This window comes from Apostichopus japonicus, chromosome 20 (genome assembly GCF_037975245.1).
Source record: "Apostichopus japonicus isolate 1M-3 chromosome 20, ASM3797524v1, whole genome shotgun sequence".
Taxonomy (NCBI): Eukaryota; Metazoa; Echinodermata; class Holothuroidea; order Aspidochirotida; family Stichopodidae; genus Apostichopus; species Apostichopus japonicus.
In genome coordinates, this window is record NC_092580.1 from 28167459 (window position 1) to 28191369 (window position 23911).

The 23911-nt window shown below is 36.6% G+C and overlaps 1 protein-coding gene across 2 annotated transcripts; it reads left to right on the plus strand.

The window, feature by feature from the left end:
- The first annotated feature begins 1943 nt into the window (after positions 1–1943).
- On the plus strand, positions 1944–20405 carry LOC139961515 (ubiquitin-like modifier-activating enzyme ATG7). 2 transcript variants are annotated; one of them, XM_071960735.1, is made up of 19 exons: positions 1944–2079; positions 2897–3049; positions 3438–3492; positions 4288–4405; positions 5220–5297; positions 5926–6042; positions 6888–7025; positions 7510–7598; positions 8851–8969; positions 10391–10481; positions 11367–11511; positions 11998–12156; positions 12729–12786; positions 13169–13305; positions 13605–13769; positions 14409–14524; positions 15049–15133; positions 15325–15525; positions 17118–20405. In XM_071960735.1, exons 2-19 carry the CDS (start codon positions 2905–2907, stop codon positions 17160–17162), a joined length of 2061 nt encoding a protein of 686 aa, XP_071816836.1. In that variant the 5' UTR covers positions 1944–2079; positions 2897–2904; the 3' UTR covers positions 17163–20405. The 2 variants fall into 2 exon arrangements, with proteins under 2 accessions (XP_071816836.1, XP_071816837.1); XM_071960736.1 differs by having other exon boundaries at positions 2005–2096.
- Positions 20406–23911: the final 3506 nt, after the last annotated feature.

The following is a 23911-nucleotide window of genomic DNA, read 5'->3' on the forward strand; positions in this document are numbered from 1 at the left end:
GTGACTGAAATCAGTAAACTACCAAACATCATATAGAAAAATTTGAGCAGCACGGGAAAATCATTGGTTTCACTTTTACTTACAGGGAGTGAAGACTCGCGCACAAAGAAACGTCTGATGCCGGTAATCTGACCTAGTTTCGAATGAGGTGTAACAGAAGTGTTAGACACCACCATCGATCCCAGAAAATACACACACAGTTTGCTATACCGTCGGTAATTATAGACACTAGTGTACAGTCAATACATGCACCAACGGTCTATACCCACAACACAGTGTACATACCAGCGATGGACATCTCAGGTCTATATAAAAGATAACATGGTTTCACGTTTCATTACTGTCTGCATTTTGTAGCGACAAGAAGAAAACTTCACTTGCAAGCAACTTTTTCAGAGCGCGGCACGCGGTTTGGGGTGAGTCTTATTGCTTTAACTGCAGCTAGTGTTTTTCCTCCATTAGCATATAAAAGTTTGCATTGACCTGCAATGAAGGAAAGAAAGTCCATTTCCTTAGCTACAAATTGAAAATTACATTACACTTATATGCCGTTATTCAACATAACGCCAAAAATAAAGGTAAAGAATGAGCTGTATCTTTCTATCGTGAAATAGTAAAAAATATACCTTGCAGTATTTCCCTATATCAAAAGCGCACAAGTACAGTATGGAACGCCATGACCGACAAAAATGCATCTGTTTTTACCTCCATAGTGCAACCAAGGAGGAAAACCTGGCGAGTTGCGAGTATCCACATAAGGACTAACGCAGTTCGTTAGTCCTTATGTGGCGCTTCGAGTATCCACATACTGGTCATTATGTGGATGTACTATAGTGCCACATAAGGACTTAAAATGTTCTAGGTGATTATGTGGCGCTAACTTTGTATATGACTTAGGTTTACATAATTTTGTTCTGGAAGTAAAACCCATGGTAAAACATACCCTCTGTTTTACCTCCATAGTTGCACAAGCGTCACTGTTTATTCACATTTCATTTACTCCGCACTATAGATCCAAGCATATCTAGCTAGAGATTTGATCTTGTGGTCAGCTGGGAAGAAAATCCCGTAATTAACTGTGACAGTCAGCTGCCAGAGTAGGAGATAAGAGGGGTTTTCATGTCACTTAGCTTGGCTAACTTTTGCCCCAGATATTCCTAGGGGCCAAGATTCGCTATACATGGGAATTTGAGATGTATTCTCATTTTCATAATATACTTGCAGAAATATCGAGAATTCGAAATGGGGCCGGTGATAAATAGGCTACTGTGCCCGGGGCTGGTTTCACATTCGACGTACGCCAGTGCCTTCATCCACCTTCTGAAATTAGCTAATAACAAAGTTTGTATATTTGTTTGTAAGAAGATACGTTGTGTCTTTCCTTTATTTCCTTTAATCATTCTTTTCCACCTCATTATAGCTGTAGCAATATTCCTTCGTTTGCTTGCATTGCCATCTTAAAGTCTTCCGTACGATGGAGTTGCACATCTATATGCTATGCAGAATATAGCAGCTCCCTGGTTATATTTATCTCAGAAGAATTCAGCGAGTAGTAGGCTACTCAATCTGTTACTGCAATAGTTTTTGCTACTGTTGCTAATAATACACGTGTACAGTATAATTGGAGGCTAAATAGCACTGTAAGCAGTCCTGTCGACTGTGGGAGTGGGGGTGCAAAAGGCTACAGCTCGGGGGGGGGGGTAAATTAGTTGTCCTGAGCGGGAAATATGAAATGAAAAATAATGCATTTTCCTTTTCATAATTGTTGAAGGAAAGTGATAATTAATAACGATGATACAATTTTCCCCGGGGCCCGACCTAACTCTTCAAGCCCCTGGTTGCGGGAAATAAAAAGTGAAATGTAAAAAATCGATGTTTTGTTGCCCTTGCGTAGATTTTAATTTTTTTCGAGAGGCTACCGAATTCACATGAAAAGTTTACCCTGATTTTCCATAGTAGAATGGCAGGGAGGTTGAACCGTACACGCGTTACTTATGAACAACATTAGCTGATTCGCAAAGAGGAAGTGCGTGGTTCGAAGCTCTGAAAAGTCTGTACTATTCCAAGCAGAAGAAAACGGTGAGATAATACTTTATGTATGTCATGATTCTTAGTAGGATCTTGCAACGATATTCGATAATCAAACTTTTATCTTCTGTTTACCCCTGTAAGCTCGGCTTGAAGCTTCTTAGGCACGTGAGCCTTGGGAGTTTGAGGTAAACTGCCAAGTCAACGAAGTCCCCCTTTTAATTCTGATTTGCGTTGATATTTGTATTGGTAGCAGTTCTGCTACTGATAAGTTACGCACTGTACTGTAAATACATCACATTCTGGTAAGATTATTATTACTAGTAACATCACATTCTGGTAAGATTAAGATCAAAATGAACTATTGTGCTAGTATTTGATGAAGAATAATTAAAGAAGTAGCTGCGGGCCAGCTCTTCCTAACCGAACCTGTTTCTGAGGAGACCAAACTATGTAGAACATGCAAGGCTGTGTGTTACTGACTGTTAGCAGGACTAACGTTAGGTCTTATGTTAAACTTAAAACAATAACTTAGAAGTAACTTCGAGAGGAAGATGAAAGTCAGTTTAAAGTACGCAAAGTTTATTTTTGTGGCCTAGAACTAGAAGCTATGTGATCCAAATCCACATTTGATTGTAAAAAATTTACAGTAAATTTTCTGTTCCGGATGAAATGTATATTTTTGAGGCCAGTAAAGAAACTAATTTGACATTTCTTGACAATTTAAAGTCTTAGTATGAACTCAAAGCAGGTAATATTGATGTCGCCCCCATCATTATACAGTGATATGTAATTATTAAGGATACTACTCCAAGAAAGTAATTTCACTTAAACTATTCTGTTAGATTAATTTTGTGGTTTATTCCAGGTACAATCATGTCAGAAGGCTCAGTACAGCTTCAGTTTGCTCCATTCAGTAGTGCGCTAGATGCAGGGTTTTGGCCGACACTCAGCAAGAAAAAACTAGAAGAGTATAAGCTGGATGATCAACCCAGAGACCTCCATGGCTATTACTACAATGGTACAGTAAATGCACAACCTGTATCCCTACAGACAACTACCAGTATGGACAATTACATGTAACATTTATGCGTCCAAGTGTATGAATTAAGTCAAGTAATAACTTTATTGTAAATTTCTGTTTAATGATGGCAAACTGTGCTAAATGGTAATGTATCAGAGCTCACCACATGTATCAATTGGTTGTTAGAAATTGGGCAGGAAAGAAAGTAACTTCCTTTAAAATTAGACTGGATTTGGTAGTCCTGGTAATATATGATGCATAACAAACACTAAGTTACCGATGAAAGAAACAGGCAACTTAAAAACTGTATTTTTCCTCTTTGCCACTTTTATGAACAATACAGTTGCCACCCCAATTCATATCATAATAAACTCTTATTCCATAGGTGACCCTGATGGTGTTCCATGCAGACTCTGTGTAGAGTACAATGCTTTTGAAGGGTGAGTTAAGCATTTATTTAAATAATAAAGGCCTCCTTTCTTTTGTATTCAGTGTTGTTCTGTTTGACATAACAGCATTAAAAGCCACATGGAGGCTGTTTTATATGTGGCTATATTTATGTGAACATATTTATTCTCGCATGCGTAACTGATGCATTATTAGTCTGTATGATTTAGGCCCAATGTAAAGTTAAATATATTGTTAGGAATGTCAGGATTTTTGATGAAAATAGTGCTGGGCGGGATTCACGATTTTAAGACAATGCTGGGCGGTAATTTTTAGTGGGCACATCCCTGACTTTTGTTATTTTCCTTCGAAACCTGACTGCTTCAAGGAAAATAGGATAGGGACACAGATCATGCAGGGAAAGGCTTTAACAGCATTGTGCAGGAAGAAATATCTACTGTCCAGAAAGTGATGACTTAGAAAGTTATTTAAAATCAAAGTAAATCATGGACTGCTTACAAATGATTCAATGTTTTGAACCATCGGAATATTGAAAGTATAATCTTCATGTAACAGCATTTTCCATTTAATGTTTGCTGCTTGAACCAAAAATTATGAGATCGGAAGTACACCTACCTTACAAGGAAGATGATGGCATAGTATTAACAATAAAATAAAGAGACTGCATGTGAAATGGAACTTAAAAGACAACAAGTCTGTAGGACAGTTTCATTAGTGGATGGACAAAAACATTAATTCATTCATATCGTCACAGACCGCGTTCCCCGGGTAAAATGTTACGTCAGTTTGGACTGTTCTCAAGCTTTTGTAAAATGTCTCTCCCACAGACCTGGCCACATATCATCTCATCTCTTTCCATCTCCAGGAACGTTAATCAACTTTAATACCCTTAATGCATTCAGAGAGATTGATAAAAAGAATGTACTAGAACAATCTGCAAAGCAGGTAATCCTTGCCTTTCCTTGCTTATTCCAAACGTTCTTTCCGTATTTCGGAACGTTCGGATATATATATCCATTAGATCTTTATTTTCATATTTCGGAACATTTAGATATGTCCATAAGATGTATGTATGTATGTATATGTATGTATATTAGATCCTCCTGCAAGCAGGAACTCGCGAAGAAGCCTCGTTGGCTTATCAAAGCCGCAAGCTGACCGATGTCAGTCTCTTACATTCATATTTAATGTTGATGGTTATGAATTGTTAATTGTCAACAACTCTGTAACTGGACGACAGATTATCAACATGATCATGGCAGACCATCAAAACTGACCCAGAAATTGTAAAACAACTATTGAGGAAACAAAACAATTTGTATGCTTTTAAAGGGAGTCAGAGGAAAGCAAACCCAGTGACCTCATTATAATAAATATTTTGTTCTGAAATCTGTGCTGTCAAACCCGTTAGTTGCAGTTGATCACATTTAGCTGCCTCTTTGCATTAAGTGCAGCATCATTTGTTTTTCTGACAACACAAGGCGTTCCTCACAGCTTAAATCCAGTTCTACCTAAAATATGTTTGACTTTTTGAATATGTCTTCTGTTCCTTATTTTACAATTGTTGCCCGATGAATGTCAATTGTAATTTCCCTACAGGAAAACACTCCATTAATTTCTTGATGATTTGATACCACCTTGTAATCACTCCACAGTTAATGTTGGTCTCTACTTATAATGCACACTTGTAGATGTGTTTCAATTCTCTCACAAAGTTTCAATTCAAGTTTTCTTCTCTCTTTTTTGCTGTCTACTTTAGATCTGGGATGATATCAAGAGTGGTAAAGCAATCACCGAACCTTTTCTGCTTTCAAGGTTTATGTTGCTAACATTCTGTGTAAGTCAAAGTCATTAACAAATAAATCAAATAGACTGCACTGCCATCAGTTATCAATCCATAATCTTTCTTTATTTTCTTCTATTTTCACAGAATTATTTTAGTATTTGATAATAGTAATCTAGCATCTTCTAGGGATGGGATTATGGTCATTCAACATCTGCACCTGCCAAACCACTCATTGTATTGATTTCCAAAGATTTTTGTCGACAGATTGCGGACTGACTGATTGTGTTGTCCGCTTTAGTTTGAAATTGTAATTCAATGTTTTTGTTCTCAAATGATATTTACAAAAATTTTAATAGAATTCAAGTCAAATTCAAAGACCAAAGTTTCTTGTGAAAATGGCTGACACCCAAATTGTTTCTATTGACGAAAAAAGAAAGACAAATAAAACATTCAGAGAGGGGGAAAAAGGTACTCTTTCCTTACTATCAACTACTATCTTGTATTGTCTCTGTCTTTGTAAAGCTTGTCTACCTAGTGTTACCGTTATTAGGAATAGATCTATTGATATTATAACTCCTCCCCCCCCCCCCCCCGCCCCTTTCCTTCCACCTCCTGCATCCCATCATGCCAAACACATTACCTGGTAACCTTTATTTGATTTTTTGTTTTATTTTTGCAGGATTTAAAGAAGTATCATTACCATTATTGGTTTGCGTTTCCTGCGCTGGTTACTCCAGAACCAGTCACTGTTCACAAACCGGCTCAACGGATCACAGATGTGTTCACCTCAAATCAGGTATCAACGGTCTTTCCAATATTTGTCAAAATGAAATGGAATCGTTGAGATATATTCAATGTTGCAAGCAAAGCTTGCTTTAAAGGGTGTGAAGACTCGCACACGAAGAAACGTCTCATTCCGGTAATCTGACCTAGTTTCAAATGAGGTGTAACAGAAGTGTTAGCCACCACCAGCTGTCAGCTGGACACTGCCAGCTGGACACTGTCAGCTGGACACTGTCAGCTGGACACTGTCAGCTGGACACTGTCAGCTAGACACTGTCAGCTGGACACTGCCAGACTGAATGCAACCTGAATCAACTTGACAGAGTTGAGTGGTGGATAGTTAAGCAGGGTGCTTAAAGCTACTACTGATTAAGATATTGCCAGTTTTAAGTCGGCATAGGCTTTTGTCGGGAAAACATGCAGCGCTTCCCTGACTGGCAGAGTACATCACCCAATAAATACCCAGTTTCAACAAATGTAAACAATCTGAGGGAATTTTTATGTGACTTAACTGAGCACCTGTCAAACCAGAAATCTATTGTTGAGGAAACCGATCAGTCACTCAGTGTGTTGGGGTCAGTTGGGTCTTAGCAACCACCCCTCACCCCCCCCCCCCAAAATGGGTCACGGCCATCTAGTTGAGCCAGGTTGTGATGACTCTGGGTAAGTGTGTGGATCAATTTACGTGGCTTGGACACAGTTTAAATGCATACCAAGACAAATTAACAGCTTGAACACTAACAGGTGTTGAGTTTGAGTTTACTGTCAGAAAATGTTTTGAAGCTGATGAACCTGACAGATACAACATGATTAGTAACTATTACAATAATAGCTATTTCTTGACTTCTTGTCTTAAAGGTGAAATCTCTTCAGAAAGAGTATGATTCCTTGGTTAAGACTGTTCCACATCTCGGCTTCTTCCTGGTCGTTCAAGACGGAAATTCTATCAAGCTGCAAACCCTGGATAAAGCTAACAAGGTTTCAAAGAAAGCAAAGGTAGAGTACTTATCTTGATATATTTTGCCTTCATAAGTGTGTGAAGTATACCAACATTAGAATTCCATTATACCCCCTCCCCCTTCCCCCACCCCAATAAAAAAGGATGAATTCATGTGGCAACAAATTTATACCCTTACATCACCATCAGCTAGTTCCTGGTAGTAACTTTTCCCCCTCCCTGCCCTTAAATCAGTATTACCCCCCCCCCAAACCTCTATATAGTCATTAATCTGCATAATTATTAATATTATCACCTACTGTATTCTCAAATGGGGGGGGGGTCTGGGTGGGTGGGTGGGGTTGGTAGAGCTATCAGATAATAACAATAACATATAAAGAGAAGATGAGATTCAAGAAAGATAAGAACAAGGGAAAGACAGAAAGAATAACGAGAGATATTAGACACAAGTTGAAAGATTAGAAAGGCATTATTTGACATAGAATGCTTTAAAACAATAAATGTTTAATTTTTACTCTGCAGGTGTTCTATGGATTCTGCGATCCCTGTACCCTAAGTGAGCATCCCGGTTGGCCATTGAGAAATTACCTCGCTCTAATTGCATCTAAATGGTAAGGGGGTTGCTCAGCATTTATCTTGTTTATAAAGAGGGCTTCTCAGTAGGCGACCAGCTGGCCAAATTCCGGCCCGCAATAGACTTCAATCTTACCTGCAGCGGTCAATGGAGTTAAAGTATGCATGATCACTGGTGTCATTGTTTCATCAAATTTTTCAAGGCAAATATTTTATCAATTACATGGTAGATTTGCTTTTACCATAAAATTAGCTTCCAATGACACTTTTTTCCTAGTAATGCAGAATGCCAAGCAAAAGTTTGATGTTAAACTGAAAGGAAATTTGATGACTCTCTTCAGAGATTGAGTACGTACTCAATTGGAAACTGAAAGTGTGTACACTGTCGTTACAGTCTTTCAATGTATTTAATGGAACTAGTATAGTGATATGCCAGTAGCAGTAAATGGATGACTAAATCTGAAAGTGAAAATATTTCACCCTGTGGTTGAAATTTCCATCTCGATTTCCTGTCCTTAACTCCAAATCTGGTCGATTGATTGCAATTAATTTCGACTTGTTAAAGCCTCTCTTACTACAGTAAGTGGATCACAGTATGTGATCTGTGACGTCATTATCGTAGGTATTCTACAGAAGCTAAGCTTCCCTATCATTAGAATGTGATGCATACGGGATGCTTCCTTAGCTGTCAATGTTTATCTGTATTTAGAATCCCATCGAAATGCAACTTTTCGGTAGAGATATTATTTCTCAATGGAGAAACGGTTTGAACATTATGAAGAAAAAGCAGGACCATTTTCAGCTTAATTGTTCGTCGTGACATCATTCACTCTGTCATTGCCAGATGTATTTTAATACAGAAACATCACCAAATATGAAAAGTTCATGTCTTGGTCGTACAGACCACTATTAGGATGCAGTTTTGACCCAAGCATATTGGGCACCTGTGAGGTAACTTGAAAACATATGTAGTTATGAGAACAGATTTATGGCTGCACCCATTAGGTGCACCGTTTAGTATCCCTGTGAGAAACTGTTTGAATGGTGCACTCTTGGGTGTGTGGGTGTTACAAGTTACCAATGAGCATAGTGGAGGGAGGGGGGGGGGTAACGGTTGTAAAGTACAGTAGTAGGAAAAGGCCTTGCCTAAATAAAACTGCAGAAATGCCTGTTAGTTACCAGAGTTCAAAAAATTTTGAGGTATCATAGCATCTCAGCATTTTTCATTACATTCATAACCATTGTTATACTAAAACTTATGATCCTTTGTTTTGTTTTTTGTCTCTGTAGGCCCAGTCAGGAACCCATTTCCATCATTTGTTACAGAGACAGAAGCCGGGAAGGCCAGCGTAGCTGTGATCATAGTATAGTATTAGTATTAAACCTACCATCAATGACAGATATGAAAGGTATGAATGCCTATATACAGTGAATCATTTATCTGGTATCTCATAGCACGTTGCTATGCAGAATATGTATAGCAGCTTTTGTACACAGAGATCCCCATAGTGATCCGAAATATGTGAAGGAGAAAGAAAAATCCTTATCCTTAAATCTACTACACAATTTGTAACACTGGAGTAACATTTGCTCTACTCAGAAAGTTTAATGTATATCTACATCACAGTTTAGTTGTTATAAATCTAAATCAGCCATAATGTAATTATGAGGTCATCATTTTGAGATATTCTTGGTGTATCTGTTAGATGTTGACCTTTTCTTTGAGACTAGCCTCTTCCTCGTATTGATACTATTCGGCTTTTTGTAATATGAAGCCAGTCAGCAGTTTGTTTGTAAAGGTTAGCTTCTTTTGTGAATTAAGTATCTTGTGTTGCACTCATCAGCAATTTTGTGTCCTGTCTGCCTTCGTTTTGCATGAAAATTTACTCAGATGACACAAAGAAAACTTGAACCTGATTTACATAGTATGGGAGGTATTCTATTAAAGAATCGCGAAATAGTAGACTTTTAATTTAGAAAGTTTGCATATAATTTACCTTGTAAAAAGATGAATTTCAATGATGAATCATATTGTTTAACATCACCTCATATCCGACAAGCCTTCTTGCAAGTCATAGTCAAAACTTTGTTTGCAATCACAGGCTGCAGTGCTTAAGGATGTTCTGACTTCCATTACAAAAATGGAAATATTACATATTATGGAAACCAAAAGATCAGAAAGGTTTACATATGCATTGCCCATCTGTTATGTTGAAATATCCTATCATGAGTAGGACCGGCATACAAACTCCCCAGTGTTAATGTTTTGCCTGACATTCAGTGAACTCTTTGATTAGTAGATTTTGCTGGAATAAAAGCATCGCTCTGATATCATAGGGTTCTGTAGGTCACATAAATACGGTTTTGAAAACCTCACAGGCTGTAGCAACTTGTGTGTGGGCTGCTTTGCTACTCGCAGGCCAAACACTTGTGTGTGGGCTGCCTTGCTCCCTCACAGGCTGTAGCAACTTCTGTGTGGGCTGCATTGCTACAGTGTAGGCCAAAACATTGCCAACCTAACATTGTCCAAACTTTGCCCAACCAATTTAATTATAGACCATCACATTTTGGTGAATTGTAAATTGAGGTTTTATATACTATGCTTTTAAGGACATGGCAATCTTGAGTAGATGAGTCAAAGTTTTTCTTGAAACTGTAATCTTGACGTATTTTTCATCTCTTGGAAACACAGATCCATGTTCATATTTGCTTTGTAATTTAGTGCCAGTTTGCAATGTATTGCACTGAGAAGTTATTTCAGTATGGTGTTGAACACATGTACAGATAGTGTGTTGTTCATTTGGCAATCGTTTTGCTGTGATTCTTACAGAATGTCCAAAATGTGTTGGTTGGGAAAGAAATCAAAAGAACAAGTTAGGTGCAAGAACGGTGGATTTGAGTTCAAGCATGGACCCCAACAGGTAAGATGTACTTCGATGAAGTGTAAACTATTCTCATTGATAGACTCTGTGATTGCTATGTATGATACAAACAGAGCAGAAAACAGGCCTCGCCTTTAGAGAGAGAAAATAATTCTCTTATCCAGGAGTAGATCCTATATGTTATCATGGCAACCTTTATCATTAGTCATAGCCACTTAGGCATTAATTAATCAGTTCACTTAGGAAGTTTTGTAAATATTCCATGTATTTTCATAATTCTCATTTGGAGAATGAGTGGAGAGGGCCCCAGGGTGGTGAAGAGGTCAGCTGTGACTTTTCTCCTTCCTGGGACATATTTCTGAGTGTTCTGAAATAGAGCACCAAGCTAGAAAGGATGGTGTTATTGCTGCTTCACACAAGAGTGACTAGAGCCATCTTCTATGTGCAAACTGTGTTTTTAACTATTAGCTATGTTTAATGAGACAAATCTCATGGTAGGATGTGTCTTCACAAACTTTCATCAGGAGAGTTGTTTCTGTTATAACTGACATGTAAGAAAAGTCTGATGTGTGTTTAACAGTCTTCTCTGTGTGTGCTTAGAGAAACACAAAGTACAATAGTCTGTGATGGCATAAAGCAACAAAACTGCTTTTGTTTTCTTGCAAATTAAAAAAATACCCACATGTCCAAGGAGATGTGACAACAATGTAACAAAAATATGTCATGTTATGCTGGTCCCATTAGGATCAAATATTACATTTACCTAAAGTTAAGCAAAGATAGCGATTGTAAACGAGCCCCACTCACTTTAAGGAAGTAATCAAACAAAGAGACAAAGGTATAACTTGTTGTGTACTGTAGAATATGGAGACTTCCGTGTTCCCTTGGCGATAACATTTTCCTGTTTTTATTCCTTGCTTTCAGGTTAGCAGAATCATCAGTGGATTTGAATTTAAAGCTGATGAGATGGAGGTTAATACAAGAACTAGACTTGGAAAAAGTTCAACAAACAAAGTGTCTTCTGTTAGGAGCAGGTACATTGGGTTGCAACGTTGCCAGATGCTTAATAGTAAGTTACCATATTAAATATTTTATTCTCTTTTTCTGCTTTGGTGTTGCACATTAAGTTTACAGAATTTTTGGAAATTTGTTATAAACTCATTGTATTTTAAGAGGAATATTATATATTTGCTAATTTTATATGAAAGATTCACATAGATTCGATTTTTGAACAACCTTGGGTTGATAAAAATTGCGTTTGACTTGTACAGGAAGCCTTTGGCTTTATATTAAGTTGCATGAAACGGCTGAATGTTTATGCAGTCTGAACTCTACTCTGGTAGTTTGCACTATTACTCAAATCGTGCCCCATCTTTGCTTCTTGCAAGCAATTATTGCAACACTAATGCAAAAAAGGTACATATATTGATACAGACATATTTGATATTCATTTTTGATATGAATATATACATATATTGTCCTCGCATCTTTGTGTTTGAAATGTTTGGCCAGCAGCTTTAAACATATCCACCATTGATCTGATTTGTCTTTGTAGGGCTGGGGTGTCAGGACCGTCACGTTTGTTGATAATTCGACAGTTTCGTACTCAAACCCTGTCAGACAGTCACTCTTTGAATTTGAAGATTCCCAGAACGGCGGAAAACCAAAAGCTGCCACGGCTGCCGAGAAACTAAAGAAGATCTTTCCCGGTGTGGTGAGTAAATTATCCTCTTAAACAAAAACTTTTAGCGATGTTATACGCTCCATAAAAGAAAGGATATTTTCTACATCTTTAGGTCAAAACCACATACACATAGCATATCGTACTGTGGACAAAATATTCTTAAATTTGGTGACATTTTTATTGCATCTGGCAAGAGCAGAGGTGACAATATCGTTGGTTTTCTTTGTAATATACAAATCTCTGTTCACTGGGGTAAATATCATTCTAGTACAAACATGTTAGGTATCGATGCAATTTATATGAGAGAATATTGGCATGGAAGCAAACATTCTAAATGTATTAAATCAACAAGAAGTTTATAATCTGAGAGTCAAGCTTTTGAAGAACATCTATATACCATGTTTCCATCACATCATGAATTTAGTATCATTTTTCAGGTTTGCAAGGTTGCAAGAGGTCAACAAATTCCCCTCTGAATCCCCTTTTCTTTTAATTTTTTTGGTGTTATTTTTTTTCATCATCTCTAGCTCATATGAAATTTGAGTACAATCAGAAACTAGTTTTATATAATAACATACATTTTTTCTCTTTGCCTGCCCTAGACTTCTTCCGGTCACCAGTTTTCCATCCCCATGCCGGGCCACGCTGTTGGCAAGAGTGGTGAGTAAATGTGGCATACTTTGTCAAGAAGGCACAATCTCTTATTCTGTTTATTCCACAGAAATTAGCTACAACAATACTTTATGTGTATTGCCCTTGTTTGAACCACACCCTCTTCAGTTTTGATTCTTTATGAAATGATTTCAATTCTTTATTCTTCCAGACTTGTCATGTTTACTATTATTTATCAAAGAAATAAGATTTGAATTTATTTGAAAGTATCTCTGTAGTATTAAATGAGAAACATTTTCATGCTCACTTTCGTTTCTGTGACTACTAGTAAATGCAAAGATATGCTTTGACTTTCATTTTGAACTTTTTTTGTAAGTATTTCTGATGTAAATTTGCTAAATTAGTGGTTCACTCTGATTTTATTTAACAGAAGCTGCTCTGAAACAAGTACAAGAAGATGTTGGTAAATTAGAGGCATTAATTGAATCACATGATGTGATTTATTTATTAATGGACACCAGAGAGAGTAGATGGTTACCTACCCTGATAGCAGCTAGTAAGAGAAAGGTGAGTACCAGATACATCATCTTCTTTGTCCTTGAGAGTGAGGTGGAGGAGGGAGGGGGGGGGGGGAGATGTCATCTCATGGTGTGAACTGATGGATACCAGGGGGTTCACATAGGGAAATAATGTCTCAAAAAACTTTTTTAGAGGGTTACAGCAGAGAATAGAAAGATTCAGTTGGGAGGAAGATGGGAAGATTAGAGTTTTATCAAGGAATGTCTTACTGTACCTTAATCCTATAAGGATTGAAAAATTTGCAGTAATGAAAAGTGTAATGTGATAAATCCCTGTTTCCTTTACAGCTGGTTGTCAATGCTGCTTTAGGATTTGACACCTACCTGGTACTACGTCACGGTCTCAAGACAGATGAGTCGGAAGGCTCCACTGCAAGTCCCGTCAATTTAGCCTGTATTCCTGGCCATCGTTTGGGATGTTATTTTTGTAACGATGTTGTTGCGCCTGGAAATGTCAGTAAACCAAATCTCTTTTTCCTTCCTTTTTTCTGTTTTTGTTTGTACCATATTTGTCTTTTCTTCTTTGTATAAAAAGATGAAACTGTTGGAGTACTATAGAGTGTTACAATAAATGCTCCTTATAATTTAATTAACTTATTGTACTTCTGTTGTTGTCAGCATATCTTGTTGTTTCACAAACATAATTTTAATTATTTTTTTGTAAATTTTTTTTAGTTTTGTCAAAGGAGTTCCATGGATGATATTGTTTCATAAACAGACTCTTACAGTAAAAATATTGTGTGTTTGGTTAGAAACTGCAGAGTGATTCTCTATGCAAGTTTGTAAATGCGAATTTCTCTCAGTTGTAAGTGATTAATCTTCTCAGCAGAATTGCAACCATGTCTTGGAGAATTAAAATAAAAAAGAATTAAATCGCAGCAAAAGCAAACATTAAGTAACTAGATGTTGACCTTGTCGCTTAGGTTGGTACTAATTTTGTTGCCTTCTCTAACAGAGTGCCCAGAGTCTACAACTGTATGTATAAGGTTTATGTCATAGTAACTACAAGACTGAAAGCAACATTCATAGTCCAAGAAGTTGATAATTACTATGGTTTAGTGTATTGTCTTCTCCTTTCTTTCTCTGCCTCAGTCGACCAGAGACCGCACCCTTGACCAGCAGTGTACAGTATCTAGACCGGGTCTCTCCATGGTAGCTGCTGCCCTAGCTGTAGAGCTTATGGTTAGCCTGTTGCAGCATCCTAACGGGTAAGCGTTCCCACCCAACCGGTCTCGTCTGATCTTCTAGAGTCCATCCACGGAGCAATAACCTGTTACATGATTTACTCTATATAAAACAAAGTGTAGTCTTATGGTAGACACACATGAACCTCCCCTGTGCCTAGGGGATGACTTAAGGTCTCTTATAAACTCATAAGACTCGTAATATGAGTACAACAGCATTATTATGAGTACAAGCAGAACTCCACTTGAGTACCAGTCAGAGTACAAAGGCTGTAAAACGAGGTTACAAGTACTAAAACGAGCATTTCATTGGTATCTATGTAGATTTCTAAAATGCCCCAGATGTGAGTGCAAATTTACGATGGTGAAAACCAGTTCAGGTAGCTATGCTAAACTGACACATTACGAGTATGGACTTAGTACTTACTACAAGTCTGTTCTCGATGATACAAGGTCAGATACAGAGCGATATGAAGCAGATGCCTATCAACTGTATTATGTGTTATTGGAATCATTTCATATTAAATTGAAATTTTTATTATTTTCAGAGGACATGCAGCCGCTGACACCAGTGCCAAAGACGATCATTTGAATGCTTCCCTCATATCACCCCTGGGATTGGTACCCCATCAGGTAGGACCTTCTGGCACCACTCGGTACCCTATGCTTCTGTGTAGAATATTATTTTAATATCAGCTTAATGCATGATAATCTATGAAAAAATATTTTATTTTATTTTTCTTTTGGTAAATTCATATCATTGTTACCGCTTACTGTATGTAACAGTGTAAAGCAAACCTTGGCTTTTTTTCTCGCCAATTCAGATCCGTGGTTTCCTAGCACGTTTCCATACCATCTTACCGGCTAGTTTGGCCTTCAATAAATGCACAGCGTGTTCAGAATCTGTGATGTCTGGTTACAGAGAGCAAGGTTTTAACTTTCTGCTCAAGGCTTTCAATCAGCCTTCCTTCCTGGAGGACCACAGCGGGCTGACGACTCTGCATCAGGAGATCGACTATTCCGAGGTGAGATTTACAAAACTTTTCAGTCCTCTGAAAGAGAAATCATGCCGTGAAAGTGTCCATTAGCTATAGGGTGCATCCCAAAACCTGCCACTGAACAGCAGGTTTTTTTCCAGTCGGTTAGCTGAGTGAACTATCCCATCTTTTCGCACCTTAGTTGAGCTGCTTATTCGTCTATTATGCAACTCATCACACAGCTAGTAGCCAAATCACTATCAGATCAAGGCAGACATGGCAAGGTGGGAACAAATCATAACTCTCCCAAACTCACCAGTCTGTTTGCAGGAGAGATAAAGTTTCAGTAAGTTGAGGTCAAAAGAGCTGGAAAATGCAACCTATGGTTAATGGACTAATTTTCGTCATGTAAAGATGAAATATCTAGTAGATGACGGTCTGCTATATCATCTCGCTTGTTTCGATATTCATGAAATATGTATAGTAGAAGGTTTTTGGTTAAAGGACAAATACCAGGTCAACGTATTCAACAGTAAGCATGCCCATTCTTATATTAACATACAGACTTTTACTCGATCAAAAAACTCCATTTAGTTTCCTAGATAGACTGAAATGGCTCTGCAAAACATTGGTGTCGTAAAAGTACAAAGTTTTTTTCTAACAATTTTTTCATAACATTGTTATTTTTAAATTTTTGGCTGCTTCTGTAAGTTATTTTGTTATCATTTGCGACTGTATGTACTTTGTTTCTGAGGGTCTGAAACGCAAGCTTGTGAGAAAATAGTTAAAGATTGCCAGCATCAGCTGTTCTCGTACTTGACGTGTGGATCATAAACCATGAGTACGAGATTTCTTGAGCTACACGTGTGTGGCAATAATGCTTATCTTCAATAATTGGCTACTTAAATATGTACTTGCTCTTCTTTGTTATGGCATGTAACTACTGAATAAGTTATCTCTATGGTTATCTATTGTTCACTCCTACCTATTGTCCTATTGTTGGGTAGTATTATATTTTGTTTCTTTTCTCTGTCACCTTTGTCATTCATCTTTCTTTTTTCATTGGCATTCTTTGTAAAAATTCATTCATCTGTTCCCCTACCCACTGTGTCTGAAACGTGTAGGTTTGTGGCTAACTTGACCCGATTTAGAATCCAGACCTCGACGTAGATCTAGATATGCTGGGAAATATCGTACCTTGCTGAATTGAAGTATTTGACCCGGTATCAAGAATAACACACTAGTTACATGAGCAGTGATGACAAAACCGACAGTCATGGGATGCTGGGAATAAAGAATATATATATTTATATATATATATATATATATATATATATATATATATATATATTATAATTTATTTATATATGAAATTGAGAAAGAAAGACTGTTCAGGAAATGGAGTATGTTTTAGTAAACAATTATGTTTGTTAAGGCCACTAAAACATTTGAAAATTGGGATTTATTTCCTTCACTTTCTTGCAAAGAAGACCTTTGAGGTAGAATGTAAGACATCACATATGTTTGTTTACATTAAATCATGACGATATAAATGCAGAAAAATTTATATATGTGAATGGATTTCTGGAATCAAACCCAGATTCATTGTTTAAATTGTACATTTGTTTTGTCTTCCTTAGATCATTGCCTTTAGCGACGATGAAAGTGTCAAGTCTACTGAATGACTGGTGTCCTGTTACCATGGTGACAAATGCTCTTGTCCTGAGAGAGGTACAGCATTAGAATAGAAATTGTTATAAAATACCTCAAATTGTCAATTTTATAAATCAGTTCTCTCCCACCAACTCTTTGAAGACTTTCCAAAATGAAATAATTAGTCTTCTTTTTCATCAGCTTGGGGCTTAGGCTTGAGCACCCTACCAGACTACCCAGCATATCACTTATTCTAGTTATAGTGTATGCCTTAGGCTTGAGCACCCTACCAGACTACTCTGTACATTGCTCAATCTAGTTATAGTGTATGACTTAAGCTTGAGCACCCTACCAGACTACCCTGTTCATTGCTCAATCTAATTATAGTATATGTATTAGTCTTGAGCACCCTACAAGACTACCCTGCATATCACTCAATCTAGTTATAGTGTACGCCTTAGGCTTGACCAGACTACTCTGTACATTGCTCAATCTAGTTATAGTATATGACTTAGGCTTGAACACCCTACCAGACTACCCTGTACATTGCTCAATCTAATTATAGTGTGCCTTAGGCTTGAACACCCGACCAGACTACCCTGCATATCGCTCAATCTAGTTATAGTCAGATTTGACTCTGTGTGACCGTTCGCTCCAATCAAAATTTTCTCTGGCCCATGTAGAAATAAATTGAGAAGCACTGATCTATAGATCCTTACATACACCAAAGTTTCATACAAGATGCAGCTTTCATATGAAATCTTTCTGATTTCACTTTAACAGAATCTGAAGCACAACCAATGCTAAATGTGATAATTGTATTAGTTCACACTCTTTTATTAATATTGCAAATCACTTCTCACATCAGCAGTATTATTTTCTGCACAAATCATTTAAATCCAGGAAAAAATGAAATATTTAATGATCAATCATGAATTATTTCTTAACAACAAGAAGAGGTTTATTTTCGTTTAACACCCAGTCACCACACTGTCCATGGTGGTAGATGAATTACAGGGATATTTATGTTTTCTTAGTCACGTTTATCTAGCCGATTTATTGTTTATCAATATTTTATTTTCTTGCCAACTCTTAAAAACTGTACATTCTGGGATGTCTACCTGTATAAACTTGAGAATCTTGCATTCAAAAGCAGTGTTCACTGTTATGCCCGAAGCTGTCCGAGGAACAAGTATCTACATTTAAACAACACATATGCATTTTCTGTTATACATTACTCTACTCTTATAAGTAAACAAACAATGGAAAAGCTAACTGGGAATTTATAAACGATGGAAAAAGAAAAAAAAAAACGTTTTGGGCAAGAATAGGATTTGAACCAGTGACCCTATGGTTACAAGCCCTGAGACTTGCAATCCTGAGGTTACAAACCTCAAAGTTACAAGTCTCAGGTTACATTTAAGTAGATATTGCCATCAACTGAAGGGCTGGATAGCTGAGGTGACTTGTGGAATCCCCTTCTAGATGAGAAGGGTGGGGGGGGGACCCTTCTGCCTGGCAAACATTACAGGAAAGTCATGGTTTGTTAGAAAAGATAACTAACAAAGTTTCTGAAACATCAAATCTCATGAGGCATTTTCTTTTTACTTTCAAAATTTTGTATTTTAAGGGGTTTTTCTCTCAATACTTCTTCTTCCTTCTTTTCATATAAAATGTGCACTTTTCATATCTTTTTTTGTGCTTTATATTGCATCTTCTTTGTGGAACATGCACCTTATTTGACACGTTTATCGATAATATTTATAAGTTATATCTTTTAGATAATGTTTTGAAAAGATGATGGTAATTATTTAAAATTTATGATAAATCTTTTGAGAATGACCTCAAGATCATGGTGCAATTTATTTTTTAAGGTAATGTGGTGAACATCGCAAAAAAATGTTTTTTCCTCGATATATAATTTTTAATTAGAATTTCAGGTTCCCAGTTTGCTACATTCTACAGCTGGCATTATTGGTATGGTATTAGTATATGGTATTGTCTTCAACTTTGTCATTAATATGCATGAAATTACAAGAAATGTCTTGCAAACACATGAGACAAGAACAAATTGTTCCATGGTATTCATCCTTGGCATATTAGATTTGTCACACATACAGTCATACAATCAACCATGTTGATTTTTGTGTGCACATCATTAATATTAATCAGTGAAAATAGAATTCTTAATCAGATATATCTGAAATTAGCTTTAATACATGTACTTGGATAATACAATGTAAGTGTGTAGATACATGCTTACAAAATCATAACATTGGACCACATTAATGTTCATGCATGTATCTGTTTTTATACTATGTCACTAATTAGACTTTGCCAACATGATAACTGATTCCTGGTACATGTCTTTATATGTTGCCGCACAATTCAGTGGATAATCCTCTTCAGTTTGGTGTTCTCAAGTTCATCAATGTGTTTAGTCATCGTAACAAATAAACGTTTTCATTTTCTGGTTTCGTTTTTTTGGTGAAATTTCAGAATTTGCTGCTGTCCTTTGTTTCCCCATCTAAAGCTTATTTAGGTGCCTTGTTTTGGGCTGATTGCTGATTATTTTATTCATTTCCACTTTTCAACCACCTCCTCCGTCCTTGTTTCGGTAACTATGGTGATATTCAAATGCGTAATGTGAGAGAAAGGTGACTTTACAGACACTGATCATTTTGTCAAATTTTGTTAATTCTTTTTAAAATACCACACATTAGCACTTGTGAGTGGGCTCATGGTAAACTGTGCGACAGTTAGATAGTTCTGCCATGCAACGTTGCAAGCAGCAGTAAAATTCACCTTTATATGCTTCAATATAACATGTCAAGTGCATGTGTGAATACACTGCTTGACCATTTCTAAAGGGACTGTAAATGCTAGAATTGATAAACAAATGCTGTGATGGAGCCTGACACAGGTTTGAGATAAGGAGTACCAGCAGTCATTCCAATTTTAAGTAGTGGTTAAAATAATCAAAATCATTGAGGTGGGTAAGGGTGAGGGGGGCAGGAAACTGCACCCCCAGCCCTCCCAGGTGTTGGAATAGGATGGTTTGATTCGTCTTTCCATTAAATTACATTTTCATTATTGATAAAGTTAAGTATTTCATATTTGAAGGGATTATGTAATCTCAAAAGAAATTTATTCATAGTTATATGTATAAGTTTAATTTAATTCATCTTTTGTCATTGTTTTCTGAAAAAAGTTTAGTCTACATATTCTTAATTATGAGAATTAAAAATATACATAATTGAATCACCAAGAAATTACTGTGCCAATGTCACAGATTTCTTTTCTTTCCATATATTTTCCTCTCTTTTTTTTTGTCGTAGATAGAAATTAATTGACATTTGAGGCCTAATACTCCTTCAAGTGGTCAATGTTTATAATTTGAAATTGGATATATCTGTGTAATTTTTTACTTGGAGATTTCTTTACCTTCCAGTTATTTGTATATCAGTTTTCAAGATTGTAAGACTGTACCCACAGTCACTTAAAAAAAAAAAGGAAGTTCCCTGCCCCTCTCCTCCCCCTCTTCCCCCTCTCCTCACCCTCTTATCCCCTCTCCTCCACCTCTCCTCCCCCTCTCATCCCCTCTCCTCCCCCTCTCCCTCCTCCCCTCTCCTCTCCCCCTCCTCCTCCCCTCTTCTCCCTCTCCTCAACCTCTCCCAATTCCCTTGTCTCACCTGTAACTACCTAAATGATAGGATCACTTATTAGAGTTTGTTATGATTTGTTAGTGGATATCAAACATCTACTATCACATAACACAAAATAACTATTTAAAAGGATTTTCTGGTGGCTGAAGTTGATTGCTTAGCCAAATTACTTGATCTTTTCTGCACCTTTATGCTGAAACATAGCATTGTATCAGGAAGAATGACTTTTTTTTTTTAATTTTGTGGTATTCTGTAAATGCATCTGGCAACAGCAAAATGTCACTGGGGTACTCCAGTTGAAAATGCCTTTATTTTTCCTTATAATATTTTAATCATTTATCTACTGAGGAACAAAATATTTCTACATAAAAGATGCATTTTGATGAAATTTCAAGTGCAGATAACTTAGTTAAGCAAACATGGAGGTATTACGGATAAATTCAAGAAGAAGATTATAATAGCTTTGGTAAAGCTTTAGAAGAGCATTTGCCCAGATAACATAACAGACCCCCACCCCCTAACCCTACTGATCCAACTTCCTGGAGTAGTTGGAAGGTTTAGCCAGTCCAAACTAAATTACATTCAACTATATATCAAGTTAGAGACAGCATATTGAGATTGGGTTTTCAAGTAACAGTGTGGAATACTTTTTCACTTCAATATCAGTTTATGTTTGTTTCCCACAGGAATATCAATTGATGTTAATATATGTTTTTTTTTTAAACTGAACATGCCACTACAATGGGATATTCATGTAACAAACAGTTTGACCCTTATATCATGGAGTTATCCCGTCAAGCTTTATAAAGAGGTGACAACTATTTTACACTGTTAGCTGAAAAGTTGGTCCATCTCTTTATCATGTTAATAATTTAAAGATATAGTTCATTGGTTGTATGTTTACCAGGAAGTCGATCCCGGTAGGTCGTCTCTGATGGGTCATGGAAGATGTTCTACAAAAGCTTTACCTTCTTTCTATAATATTGCTGTTCGTTCCACCTTTGATACCTTTAGAACTTTGCTTAATCGTCAATGTTCACTTCATAATGAATTTCACCAATATGTAAATTGTTAGGATATTATTTCCCTCTGCGAAAATATGATTTGTACATTAATATAAAGAGAAACCTTTTCAACTCACTATCCATGACATCAATAACTCTAATGTTGCCAGATGCATTGTCAACTCATGATGTCATCAATAACTCTACTGTTGCCAGATGCATTGTCAGCTTCATATGCATGACATCAATAACTCTACTGTTGCCAGATGCATTGTCAGCTCATGATGTCATCAATAACGCTACTGTTGCCAGAAGCATTGTCAGCTTCATATGCATGACATCAATAACTCTACTGTTGCCAGATGCATTGTCAGCTCATGATGACATAAAATAACTCTGTTGTCAGATGCATTGTCACTTTAATATCCATGATGACATAAAATAACTCTACTGTTGCCAGATGCATTAATATCAGCTCATGATGTCATCAATAACTTTACTGTTGCCAGATGCATTGTCAGCTCATGATGACATCAATAACTCTAATGTTGCCAGATGCATTGTCAGCTCATGATGACATAAAATAACTCTACTGTTGCCATATGCATTCATAAATTTACCTAAATGTTACAAGTTTGATCTGAAAACTACCGAATGCTAAAAGGATGCTAAATATGCAGAAGACAATTTCCAGAAACTTTGGTAAACAATGAATGTTAGTCAACAGAATATTTACCCTTTAAAGGTAATGAGTTGTTGGCAGTTATCAGAGTAGGTGTTACCTATCAATAATGAACTGAATAAAATGCAACCAAACTGTGTTTTAATTTCTACCAAATTGCATTGAGATTTATTTAGTTGTTTTCCAGCACAGCAGTGCACACAGTCTTCTATAGTAGTTGTGCTTATAAGCCTTTATTATTATTATAATTATTATTATGATTATTGTTCTACTGTGTAAATATTACCACATTCCATTTCTTTGTGTGTAGTGTATGCCATAACCTAGTGTGGGAAAAGAAAAACTGACATACCCCAGTGACCTGTCATTTAACCATGTTAAATTGATCTTTAATCTTTTAGTTTCTTTTTTATATCATTTGAACCCCTTTTCTGACCAATAATGTGAATAAATTTATGATACATATATATCTTCTTTTTTTTGTAACATAAATCTACAGCACATTCTTCTGTGGATTAGCTAACATTTCATTATGCTAGATATGATCATTAATTCACAGCAGGAAGGCTGGGATTCACAGTCTGTCTTGTTAACTGAGCCTCACATAAACAAATTTGGGAAGATAGGCTCCACTTTTTGTCATCAGTAACCTTATATTCTGAAAATTTGTTCCAAATAGATTCACATATACCTAGTAACTTGATGATTTACGACTTCTCATTCTCACCAGCCTTAAAGTAGTATATTGAGTAGAATACTCCAAGTCTGTACGTTTATATCCAATATCAGGTAATTGATTAGTTCACATGATCAAGTTTGAAGTTAACTTTTCAAATAGTCCCCACCCCCTCCTCCCCTCCCACCCCTTTGCCTCCTTTCATCTGTAAGATAACAAACAGTAGCAGGCATGTTTTACATCGGTACAATATTTGAAAAACCCTTTGATATGATAGTAAAGATGTTGATATTATGCAAAGTGGATGCAACTTTTTTGGTAACCAAATTGTAATAGCTAATAATGCTCTCATTAGTAATTCATTTATTTAGAACATATCTTTGTTGTTGACTGTAGTTTCAAAACCAGTAAATTTGTAAGCTATTTATACATATAATTTTCTTTTAATGTTATTTTGAGTACTATACAGACTGCAGAATTGGCAGAAGTTGTTCCCGAAGTTCCAACGACTACTTTCAAACTTAAATATCTCTAGAACTTGACTGGTTCTTTTGTCATGCTGTTAACCACACTGGACGGGTCACACTATGTTCTGACATGCGGACAAATTTCAATAAACTCCTTTAAGTTCACGACTCTTTGATTTGATAAAGAATGTTGAAATTCCCTGATATCAGTCAAAGAAAACCAGTCAATATAAAATGGCTAGAATGCGGAATCTAAGCAGCAGGGGGTCTGGTAGGAGCTGAACCTC

What these genes read in the sequence shown, in the direction of transcription:
- LOC139961515 (XM_071960735.1), top strand. Translation starts at nt 2,905, where the DNA reads ATGTCAGAAGGCTCAGTACAGCTTCAGTTTGCTCCATTCAGTAGTGCG. An exon ending in TAGAACAATCTGCAAAGCAG is followed by an intron (nt 4,406 to 5,219) that starts GTAATCCTTGCC and finishes TGTCTACTTTAG; the next exon opens with ATCTGGGATGATATCAAGAG. An exon ending in ATGTTGTTGCGCCTGGAAAT is followed by an intron (nt 13,770 to 14,408) that starts GTCAGTAAACCA and finishes TCTCTGCCTCAG; the next exon opens with TCGACCAGAGACCGCACCCT.